The sequence below is a fragment of the Parasteatoda tepidariorum genome, chromosome 1 (genome assembly GCF_982258835.1).
Source record: "Parasteatoda tepidariorum strain Cologne lab strain chromosome 1, Ptep-v5.0, whole genome shotgun sequence".
In the NCBI taxonomy this organism is placed as follows: Eukaryota; Metazoa; Arthropoda; class Arachnida; order Araneae; family Theridiidae; genus Parasteatoda; species Parasteatoda tepidariorum.
The window spans coordinates 23,975,959-23,989,141 of record NC_141755.1 but is presented as its reverse complement, the minus strand read 5'-3'; the positions used below and the strand labels follow the sequence as shown (position 1 = coordinate 23,989,141).

General features: G+C 28.5%; 1 protein-coding gene across 2 annotated transcripts in view; it reads left to right on the top strand.

Annotated features, from left to right (window-relative positions):
- The first annotated feature begins 4,298 nt into the window (after window positions 1-4,298).
- The window catches only part of LOC107439535 (glucose dehydrogenase [FAD, quinone]-like), a 37,158-nt gene continuing 28,273 nt past the window's right edge, over window positions 4,299-13,183 (top strand). The window contains exons 1-4 of one of the 2 annotated variants that reach the window (XM_087160332.1): window positions 4,299-4,491; window positions 9,046-9,242; window positions 10,948-11,150; window positions 12,980-13,169. In XM_087160332.1, coding sequence (XP_087016458.1) covers window positions 9,086-9,242; window positions 10,948-11,150; window positions 12,980-13,169 — 550 coding nt within the window. In that variant the 5' untranslated portion in view covers window positions 4,299-4,491; window positions 9,046-9,085. The remainder of the gene's footprint in view (window positions 4,492-9,045; window positions 9,243-10,947; window positions 11,151-12,979; window positions 13,170-13,183) is intronic. The other variant, XM_087160333.1, reaches the window with a different exon arrangement.

Here is a 13,183-nt window from a genome sequence, read left to right as displayed (position 1 = left end):
CTAGAATGGAACCCTGTCCTACACAATGACACCTCAGTGCTTTAACCCTAGTGTTATACAGGCATAGATATAAAGGCAGAAAAGATCAATCACTCGACCAAACGGACGTCACGGTGAACGTTGACATCACTGGTCTAGTAACTAGTTTGTACTCTATATCCACGCCCTCTAGTGAATTGCGGTGCTGGTTTATTGCAGCTGTTCATAATTATTTTTTCTTTTTATTTGATTTTTATAAGTTGTAATGATTAATAATAATTGATAACATTCAGTCTTTTTGCCAGAAAAATCTGAAATTCGCAAATTTTATGACACATATTTTTTCAGATTTTTTTAAAGATTTATAATTCGTAAATTTTAAACTTAAAAAAAAACAAACTAATATGTTATTAAAATTTAATTCTTTATATCATTCTGAAATTCAAATATTTCAAATGAAATAAAACACAATTCATGTATTTACAGAAAATTAATAAATAAATAAAATAAAGAACATTTTAGTAAGCATTCCAAGCTAGTCAAAACATTAAATATATTTATAAAGCACAAGAAATAGGAAAATGATAATAATTGGTGAGATATAGTCTCATTATTGCCTGTTAGCGTACAATTAGTTTGCCAGTAAAATGTTTTCTTGGTTTTCATTTGTGTGTAATGGAAATTCTAATTATTTTCATTCAAAAAGTCTTTCAAAATATGATTTTACTCCTCTATTTCAATTACAAGTTACTTTGATATATGGGTCGTGTTAAAAGCTAAAAATATGAGAAAGTGTTTCACAACATCCACTAAGATGACAAATTGTCTGTCAAGGATGATAAAAAAATTAATGATTAAAAAAACAATTTATTGTGATAATGAACATTTAGCTGCAATGCGATTATTGTTCAGCAATCTAAAAGACATTTTCGTGGTTTTCCTTTGCATTTAACGCAACATTTGATTTGTCTAAATTTTAATTTCATTTTAAATAATATATAGGTAGATTACTACAAAAGCTTTTATAGACATGATTTTACTCTGATATTTAAATTGCAAGTTACTTTGATTTCTGGGTCGTGTTAAAAGTTAAAAATATCGGAAAAGTATTTCACAACATCCACTAAGATGACAAATTGTCTGTCAAGGATGATAAAAAAATTAATGGTTAAAAAATACTAATTCATTGCGATAATGAACATTTAGCTGTAATCTTATTATTGTTCTTTTATCTAAAAGAATTTTTCGTGGTTTTCCTTTGCATTTAACGCAACATTTGATTACTTTAATTTCAACTTAATCTTGGTTAAAATAAATTATTTTAATAACTTTTATAAACATTGTATTACGCCGATATTTAAATTGCACGCTACTTTGATTTTTGGAATGAGTTTAAAGTTACAAAAAATATGAAGAGCATCTCGCTAATCACCGAAATAATTGACTGTCTGTCAAGGACGAAAAAAAATTTATTTATTATATAAAAATAAACTCTTGAAGCGTCAAGCAATATGAATGATATTTTCGTGGTTTCCCTTTACGTGCAACGCAAAATATGATTGTTTTCTTCAAAAAAACACATTCATAAAGGCAGCAATGTTTAAATATTTACATAAATTATGAGTTATTTTTTCTCTATTCCTTGTTAAATCAAAACAAAATGAAGAGCATTTGATTGTGGGCAATAAATTAGCAAGGTAGATAGTCTTACGCGGACATTAAGAAATGAATTGGGAGATTTTGATATGGATATATATATATATATATATATATATATATATATATATATATATATATATATATATATATATATATATATATATATATATATATATATATATATATATATATATATATATATATATATATATATATATATATATATATATATATATATATATATATATATCTGCATATATATATATATATATATATATATATATATATATCTGCATATATATATATATCTATATATATATATATATGCAATATTTTTCTTTTTCTACAAGAATATAGATTTGTAAAATCACATGTTAATCTTCCAATTGATTCTCTCTTTCTCAGATTCATTGATGATCTATTAGTTATTAATTTTAATGCTTTCGATATTCTAGCAAAACATATTTATCCAAATGAATTAATTCTTAATAAAACAAATAATAGTAATTCTTCAGCAAATTTTTTAGATTTGACTCTTAATATTAATGCAGATAAAAATATTACATTTAAACTTTTTGACAAAAGAAATGATTTTAAATTTCCAGTTAAAAAATGCATAGATTTCAACTCTAACTTAGCCAATAAGGTTTTTTCTAATATTATTGCCAATCAAATTCATAGATTTTACAGGAATAATTCTAACTATAACGAGTTTTTATTAGATACTGATATATATAAAAACGATTTAATTAATAGCCATTTTCCTAGTTCATTTCTTAATTTCTATTTTAAAAAAATCTTAAAAAACTTGGTACATTAATTTTTAATTTTTATTTAATTTTTCTGTTTTAAGAATAAGCTCTGATTTTTTCAAGGTAGGAACTAACTATGATAAACTATTCCTAAAGCCACTGGACGGAATAGTTTGGATGTATGACCTTTTATACTGGATTAGTTAAATATTTTTTAGTTTCTTTTTAATATTTGTAGCCTCTTAAAATTAATTTAATTTTAATTGTCCAGTATAATAAACAGTTTATTTATTTATTTATTTAATTATTTATTATTTTTGTATAAGTGGATTGGGCTTTGGTTCGTAAAGAACCACCCCAAATGAATGCAGGTGATACGTGTATACTTTAAAATTATGTAAGGTTGTATGAATGAAGAATAAAACCTATAAACGGTTTTCTATTCCTGTATGCAGGCTCTGATTTTTAAATAAGTCACCCTATGAAAGATGGATATGTGTATTCTGTAAAATTATGTTAGAATTTATGAATGAAGGATAAGTCTATAAACGGCTTTCTATCCTGACAGGCTGACTTTTAAATTAATTTCCCTATAAATGATTTTTTTTATTTTTTTTTAAAGACTGCTAATTTATTCAATCCGTTAAACTTTTTTATTATTATTTCAATTTTATTACCTTTTTACTAATTGTTTCTCATAGATGGCAGCACTAATATTTTACCTAAACATTTTTTTCTTCTTCTTCGATCAAATGTTTTTTTTTTAAATTTTATTATACTCGATTCAAGCTATAAGCAATATTTTACATCTTCGCGATTTTTGTTAACTGTTTTATTATTGTACTTTTAAACCTAAACCGCGTTTTAATTCATGCCGGTAAGTTTGATTTCCTTTTACATTTTTCTTTTATTTCATGATTTTTTACAACATAAGGTGTTTTGCGATATCGACACATATAAAGAATAATTTTTATCTTAGGATAATTATTCTTTATTCAGAAATATCGCATTTATGGCAATTAGATGTGTCTTGACAACGACTATTTGCTTTTACCATTCTTGTTTCTCTACCATTTAGTTTTTTATTTTATTCATGTTTTCCATGTTAATTTGTGTGTATATATATATATATATATATATATATATATATATATATATATATATATATATATATATATATATATATATATATATATATATATATATATATATATATATATATATATATATATATATATATATATATATATATATATATAAATAAATAAATAAATACTACAAGAAAACACTAGGAAAGTTAAGAAAAACAATAAGTTTCATTTATTGCGCTTAAGCTGCAAGTAAACAGCACTCATTAGATAAGTTCAAAATGAAGAATAAAACAAAGAAAAATTATGGACATATGAAAAAAAGGGGGGTGGGAAATAATAAGTAAAAAAAAAAAAAAAAAACAGTTTATTTTAAAAAAAAAAAAAAAAAAAAAAAAAATTGAAATGTTAATTAAAAAACCGAAAAAAAAGCCGGAAAAAAAAGATATGATCTTTTCTTCAGCCCACACGATTATATCCGCAAAACAGAGTGCTTTCTGATATTGTATCAATAAAGCCAAAGCAAAATATATTAATACAATAGTGTGAGGAGCACTCAAAATTTTTTTTTATGAAAATAACAACAAATAAGATAGATAATAACATGTAAAAACAGATAATAAAATAAAATAAAAAGAAAAAACATTAAAAAGGGGGGACTATAATGTTTTTAATGTTTTTTCTTTTTACTTTGTGACATTTTCTAAGACATTTGTTATTTCTATAATGACTTTCCTCAGTTTTTGCCGTGAATTTACAAAATTTTAAGGCTATTAACGAAATGCCAGTTTGCGCGATTACAACTTGCAAAAAATCTGATAGAAAAACAAAAGGAAAAAATATAATTTTCCTATTCCGAAGTGACACAGTTAATATAAAACAGCAATACGTTTTTTCTATCGTTAAGAATTTTTATAAAGATTCGTTATCTAAATAGAAACCGCCTCATTACTTCAAAAAGAAAGACACGTGAAAAAAATTAAAAAATGGATAAAGTCAAGGAAAATTAAAACGTAAGTAAAAAGTATAAATAAAATATATAGTGTACAGTTGAAATCCTCCTAATTTCATAACTTATTTTTTTAATGTAGTTATTCTAATATTTATGATTCTCTTAAAAATTACATTCTCTTGAATTTAAATATCTATAAATTATATCATCTTAAATCTAAATATCTATAAACAATTGTAAAATTTCGAATGTCATTATGAACCTAAATTATTATTTTGTTTCAGTAATTAGCGTTTAAGGTTGATGTTTCCTAATGATTAAGTATGAACAAATTGCTATTAACGGCATATTTTAAAATCGGGGATTCTAAATTTAACTCAACTTATTGTTATAAAAGAATAAGTAGATAAAAAAGTGTCGATATATGCTTTCATTTTTCTTAATAATTAAAGTTAAAACTGAACATTTTAAAATAAAGTATTTATAATGTCATTTTCGCCAACTAGTAAAATATTTTTATAAGTTTAAAATGGTATTTTTTTAATATAATGGCCAAGAAAGTTTTTTTAAACTATGTTTATGAATGGAAATAATGTGTTAATTACTTAAAGTTTGAAAGCTAAGAACCAGAAAAAGTCTAACATATTTTTACAAAGAAAAAGAGGCAAAGTTATCATAATATCTTTGCGTGCGATCTTCCGAGATCTGTGGACACAGTGACGTCATGAGGAGGGAAATCGTAGCTTCAGCTCTAAAAGCGGAGTGAACTAGCCCTTCTATTATCTTTAGCCCTAAGTGTCATAGCGGTTGGATGTTCAAAATCGTATAATATACCTGAAACGCATTTTTTTTTTTCATATCGGCGACTTTTTTCTCACAAATTTATTTATTTTTATGATTTGAAATTGCATACCCTGTTTTGTATGCACACCAGTTTTGTTTTTATATTTTGAATTTTTAGTTATTTTTTAAGGCCTTATTAACCTTTCGACGTATATGGAACACCTGTGTTCCTTTTATATATTTTTTCTGACGCTCTTATTACTAGCAACAATATATTTTGGTATTTCTTAATCATAAAAAACTGCTCAACAGGCACTAAGAAAACCTGTTAGATTTTTGGGGTTATATTTGTAATAAAATACAAATTCCAAAAAGTAGTTTGAATTTAATTTTTTCATTCATGTTCAAAAATTTATCAATAATTGAATTTGTAAAATAAGGAAATTTGATGATGAATAACTTTTTCTCTTACTTCTAAATAGCAACCAAAAAGTGAAAATTTCAAAAAATATTGTTTGGAAATGAACCGTTTTTGGAAAATTTCACCTTTAACGCAAGAAAAGACACCCGTGTTTCCTACTGAATTTCATAAACATATGTTAGTAAAATGCTAAATAGATTATTTTTCGCTTATTTTCACTTATATTATTATAAAATAATGAAAAAAGTATAATTAAATTTTCTTAATAAAAATCTTGCGTTAATGGGCTAAATACTTTACATTATTTTTACGCGTACCCTGTATACAATGAGACCACATTTTATCATTGATTTTGCTTTATAATATTACTTCGAATGAAACAATTGCTCGAATTACCTTTACCTAACGTTCCTAATATGAAAGCTAATTTTTTTTTCCTTACTCAGCTTTTTCGTGAATCTAGAATTAGGAAAAAGAAACGTAACTAATTTCCTGACTAAAGTCGTTTAAATTATATGATGTTGTTGCTCACTGAGAAAAGTAAATGAAACTTTTTGTTTTGGGGTTGTTGTTACAGAGGAAATTTTAAATATCTTCTAAAACTGGATCTACAGCATTAAAAGAAGGGTAAAGTTTTTATTAACATGTAAATTTAGGGGGTAACTTTCTAATGTTAAACTGGCGAAATTTCATAACCAAGCTTTTAATTAACTTAAAGTAATTTTATGTAATTACTAATTTTAAAAAAAAATCAATTTAATTCGAAAATCAAAACTAAATTTTGGATATAAATTAAGTTTTTGTTTAATAAAACTCATTTTTAAAGGTGCTTAAAGAAAGTATTATAAACGATATTATTAAAAATAGTATTTTAAAGAAAACTAAACTGTAAAATCCTTGGGAAGTCTAAAGGTTTAATATATTAACAGAGAAAATATAATAACAGAGAAAATATATTAACAGAGAAAATACTAACAGAGAAAAATATTAACAGAGTCTTAGTTTATTAACAGAGAAAATAAAATTATATATCTTATGACTTCTTCTTTTAATTGTTATTTATTTAAATTTTCTTTTCTAAACATGCTTTAATTTAAATTTTTCTATCTTAAAAAAATTTTATGCTTGTTTATTCGCTAGTCAAATGGGAGAATGGTTACTAGTGATCTAACATATTAATTACAATTCTAACAAAAATAATAGAAAATTACAAAAAAAAGAAACGATAAAGAGCTATTATAAGACTGTGATTTTTTTATATTGTATATTTTGTTTAGGAAACTGGAAATGTTGTTATTTGAAACTTTTTTATTTAGTTTTTAAACTAAGAACTGGAAACGAAATTATTTTTAAAAAAAATTTTGACATAATTTTTTAACCGGAAACTGGAAATGAAATTACTTCAAACTTTTTTTTGACATAGTTAATTCTTATTTTCAATCAAATAAATTAAGGTCTCAAAATAAATTCTCTCGATATTTCTTTTTAATTACATATTTGTGCTAAAATGTACCAGGGATCTTAATTTTAATTTAACGCGATTCACTTTTCCTCATTCAATTAAAAATCCCGAGAAATATTTCTGTTTTGATATACATTATTTTTTAAATAATTTTATAAGCAGCAAAATTTAAACAACTATTCAATATTTCAAAAGCTTTCAAATTGTAAGCCAGAATATAGTTTTTGTTCTGAAACCAAAATGAAAGATAAACAAATAAAGTTAATTTAAGCTTAATTCTAACACTTTAAATTTTCCTGGTTGACTGAATTGCAATTTTTGGTTGCAACTGTTTTCTTAATGCAAATAACGAACTTGAATTGAGTAATGTTTCATTCGTTGTACGAAAAGCAAAATTCAAATTAGTAGGATTTTAAAAACTTTCTTTGATTTTATTTTCCCTGTTATTGTGCACATTTTAACACACGTTTTTAATCTTATAATCTGAATTTTTACTTATATTCAAAGTTAGCTATAAGATTTGATTCGTACGAAATTTTTCAAAATTACTTGAATGATAATTTTTAAGTTTTTTTTCTTTTTATAAAACTCAATTTAGCGGGGATATTTTGTTAAACTTCTCAGACATTGATATTTAATTTTAAAATCTGCCCTAGGGGGGCTTTATCACTCAAGTTTTGTAGGTAATAGCAGACGATCTTCACCAGGCTTATCAGTGGGTATTTGAGATCTTTGACCTATTCCAATGGGAAAAAGGTTTTCCCAAACCTGTGTGAAATTTGTTGGCCATCAGGCTACCCCTGATTATGTACTAGATTGTCTGAAGCTTTCCAGATAAGATCTTTTCAGAAGCTCAATTCTAGTATTAGACTTTCTTAGAGTGACGGATTTCATTAACCTGATTTAGCGTGGATAAACAAAGGAGATATGCAGCAACAAAAAAAATTTCAAAATTAACTTTTAGGCAAAATAATATTTAATTTTTAAAAAAAAAATTCAAATCTCTTAAATTTAAAAAAGAAGGTTTTAAGTTATTTCAGTTGAGTTGAGGATTCAAACAAAACTGTAAGCATACTGAGTTTCCTCAGAGCTACCACATCGATAGTTTAATAGCTGTTTAATATTAACAAAACAAGCATAATATATTCAATTATTGCAAAATTACAAGGCGTCTGTTTATAACTTTTACAAACGTTAAAAAAAATAGACGTCTCATGCAAAACTTGGAGTAATTTCAAAGCGATTCGACAGCAAGAAAAATCAGAGTAATCCATGCATTTTTAAAAAAAAAAGTTTCAAAAATGAGTACAAACTCCCTTACAGTTTCGCATTGTAAGACAATGGATACTCAAATCTCACAAAACGTTTTTTTTGAAAAACTGTTCCCTGGTATAGGCTCTGAGCGAACATCTTGTCAAAGTGATGAAATAACTATCTCCACTTCTTCGAGAAAATGGGTTTCGTCAAAATAAAGAAATCTCTCATCAACCTATTTTTTTTAAAAATAAAGTGTGGGTGGCATTGAAGATCACTTTTTCGTGGGGACCACATAGGTGAATAAACGTCACCCCAATAAAGAAGGAGAGACAGAACAGAGAGACAAATCATATCCACGCCCGAAGCGAGATTCGAACTTGTGATCTTTCCAGCATGAGGATAACTTCTTGACCATCATACGTAACGGTCGACTGATTTTATGTCGGATATTTGAGAGTTCGCATTTCATCAAAACTCAAGTGATTTCGTGACGAAATGATTCTCAAAATTAACGAAATACAGCTCAAGGATTGCAGAATCGTCAAAAGTAAGAGTTTTATATCTGAGGGTTCGCTGACACGAAAGACTTATACAGCTTATACAGTAAATCAAGTATCTGCTTCTTGAAAAAATTTCTACTTGGATCTGAGTTTGTAAATACTAAATGTAAATTATTTACTTTTATTTTTTAGAAACATAATAATCGAAAGCATAATTTAAATTTGGGAGAATATGTCGTACGACATAGCCCGTGAACAGTCTTACCCGACACCTGTGGCCAATTCGACACTACTTCCCCTTATGTTGATGTCTCTGGCATCACAACAGAATGCTCCGACTCGAACTCAGACACCATCGACTATTGATTCAGAATATGATTATATCGTAGGTTAGTTTTATCTCTTTATTTTAAATGAAAAAGTTGTTGCTGTTTCTAAGCCACGTGCCAAATACCAGCATGACACCAAGTGAATTTAAGGCAGAGGTTCTTGTTATTCAGTGGCGCCATCTATGGCCATGAATACGTCTTAGGATACACACACGTCACAGAACGTTTTAACAGGCGGATCTATTCATATATCCATACATCGTAATTTTGACCTGCACCCGAGAACGATTAATCTGCAATTCAGTACCAAAGAGTTATTGATTTTTTATGGGATCTAGGAGAACTTTGTAACCCCGACAAATTTAACTTACACCAGTCACCATTTTGTCTTTGACAAGCGGGGAATGAACTCACGACTTGGTCCTTACTCCCTACCAGCTAGGCTATCCCGGCCATCTCTTACTTTTTATTTTATTTAATAACCGTCGTTGAACAGACGACCCAACTTTGGGTTTACGACTACTAATGTTCGACTCCGTATCCTTGTAGTTTTGAGCCCAATACAGAAGATAAGGGAATTCCTGGATCAAGCAGTGGGAGAAATTTGCCTTCGTGGAGGACTTTTTGATGGAACTAACCCGCATTTGCGCTACATTCAGAGGAAGACCACGAGAACCTCCCACGGTTAGCCTGACGGCAAAGGAACTCAAACCCATGATCCATCTACCACTGAGGACATTTCTTGTCATCACTGTGGTCGATGCAAGCCGGATGCGGATTCGTATCGACCATCTTTGGGATTCGAACCCGGTTCATCTCATTGGAAGGCGAACGCTCTATCCCCTGAGTCATCACGTATCCCCTCTCTTTATTTGAACTATTACGCATCTTAAATACTGCTTAACTTTTTCTTCTTCTCTATGATAGCTCAAGGAATGGATTGCTAACCTTTCCAAAAAATCACCTTCTTCATGGAATTTAAATTTGTGACCTCGAATCCCAGTGATATGTTATTTGTCGGCAGTATAATAGCTATGAAATATTATTATTAATAATAAATATAAGGCTTATAAAGCTACTCAAATATTTTCGATTTTGTTTCGTTATACTATTTCATAAAATTGTAAAACGAAGGTATGTATTAATAATAATATATAGCATTATAAGTAATAATAATATAGAAGAAAATATATATTAAGAAAATTCCGTGGGCTGCTATTTTTTTCGCTTTGAGAGATAAATAAGAGAATTCTCTTTTAAATAATAAAAGAGAAATCAAATTGGTGTAGATTTTTTTGTTCTGCATCTTCATATAAGAATAGTGGAATAAATTTTATTTGAATAATTCAGTTCTGATCTGTTGGCCGAGATAGCCTGGTTGACAGGGCGCTGGACTCACGTTCGTGAGAACGGGAGTCCGAATCAGGCCGGTGGACGTTAAATCCGTCGGGTCACAAAGTCCTCTTTGTTCCCATAACAAACTATGCCTCTGGGAGTACTGAATTGGAGATTGGTCGCTCTCTGGTTCAGGTCCAAATTACAATCTATGGATGAATAAATGGATGTATGAATGGGTTCACCTTATAAACGGGTTTGACGTATGGGTAGAGTGAAGTCGAATACTTGGCCATAGATGGCGCTATTGGAAAACAAGAACAATCACAACTCCTCTACTTTAATGGCTGACGACAACAACAACAGTTTAGTTCGGTTAATATTTTGAAAGTAGCAAAACAATAAATATTTTTTAACTGTTTTCATTCAGTGGGATCTGGTTCAGCTGGTTCGACTCTAGCGAGCAGATTATCAGAAGTATCCTGCGTGACGGTTTTACTTCTGGAAGCTGGAAGAGGAGCTCCACTTTTGAATGATGTTCCGGTTTTTGGCAACTTGTTTTGGAATTCAGATCTCGATTGGAAGTATAAAACTACTCCCCAAAAACACACTGCCCGACTCCAGAAAAAAAGAGTATGTTTCAATATTTTTGCTGAATAAATTTTACTGATAAATTAATAGATAAACTATTTAATAAATCCTCATTAAGTTCCTCATTTATTTTAACTCAATTAAGTGATTTTATGCATGAGACTCATGTATATGATTTCAGTGTGCCATAGGAATTTTTAAGAATTCATATTCATTTTCTACTTTAAAAGTAAAGTAGCCGCAATCTGGGAAATATGGTCCCAAACGTTTGGTCAGGAGAGCGATCTAAAGTTTGGACCCCTTAATGTTAATTTTACTTTTTACGTATTTGGCCATAGCTCGAGAACTTTCTGACGAATTGAAAATTTTTTTGCACACGATTATAAAATTCGTTTATTCAAAAATAATTCCATGCAAAATGTAACTTCTAATAAATATTAATTATTATCTTTTTTATTTTACTTAGAAATGGTTGTAAGGTTTAAAATTTTTTACATAATTTTAACGACTGTAATTTTTCATGACAAAATACAAAATTTGGGGGAAATCGATCGGATAGTTCCTGAGAAATTAAATCTTAAAAATATGTATTCTTTAATCCTATTGCCCTTAAAACTCTATTTAGGATTTTAAAGTCAAGATGTGAGGTTCAAGGGTTAAGCTTAGTATAAGCATTTAATAGAACTCTTAAAAATATTTCAAGTCTGTAGTATCATCATGAGTTTCTTGAAATAATTATGAATTTCTATACATTTTAGACACACTATATAAGTACATTGGCAGCATTACCTTAAACGAAAAAATGTAAATAGTTCATTAAAGAAACGCATTCTCTTAACTTCTCTTTGGTGCCCATCGATCTAAAGCTGTTGGGGCTTCAAACCGTCATTATAAATCCAACCCCATCCCAAATGAAAGCTTAGTATTTTTAACGTTTAACCATCACGGCTTATAAGCGCCTTACTGAATCTAATTTCTAATAAACTATTTAATAGTTAATGAATATTATTTTTAAAGACATAATAGTTTCAAATTCACGCTTGATGCTAATACATTGCATGCGGAGAACTTTTCCAAGAAATATATTACAGCTGTTAAAGATAAAAATTTTAAAAAGTGGTAAGCAAGATTTCATGAAAGTTGAAGTAAACTTGTCGTTACTGATACAATTTCAATTTAAGATAAAATTTACGTCGAAAGATTGTAGTACTGATTACATATAGTATATGGTAAGGCGTAATTACCACTACGAGTATTAAATATCAATTCATTAGTTTATAAGATATGCTAACTCGATTCAATTTCGGGGTATCATTTGATAGATGAAAGTTTACAGAAGAAGTAGAAGGCTCTTTTCCCACATACATAACCTGCGGACGTAATATGAACAAGCTTACAACGAAAAGAGAGTCCACTTCGATAGATGGTCAACATTGAACAGTTGTCATGCTTTTTATGACTGCATCCTCCTCCTCCTCACACTGTTGCTTCTCAGTCTATGACACACAACGGTGAACTTAATAAAGCTCTCACTACAAGTGCTTAAAATCCGTTGAACTTAATACAGCTCTCTGCGTCTTTCGCAACTAGTGGTATCTGTTCATTGAATCTCATCCCTAATGAAAATCTGGTGGGGAAGTATTGTGGCGTAACTACCACTACGAATTTTAAACATCAGTTCATTAGTATAAAAGACATGTTAACTCGATTCAAAGCTTTTGATAGATAATGGTTAGCATTGAGGATAACACTATCTCGACAACTGAATCTGTTGTGTATATGGTAATTTTTCAAAAACGTATTTTTTAGCTACGCGTTTGCAATGTGTTAAGATACTAATAGAATTATAATGTTGACCATTTCCTTCATAGAAAGTCGATTGGCCTAGTGGAAAAGGCTTTGGAGGAACAAGTTTGTTACATAATAATCTATATGTGAGAGGAAGTCATAAGAACTACGATGATTGGGCAGAACAAGGAGCAACAGGCTGGAGCTATAAAGATGTTTTGCCTTATTTTATAAAGCTCGAAGACAACAGAAGTCCTCAATATCTCGACGAAGGTTGGGTATCGAGC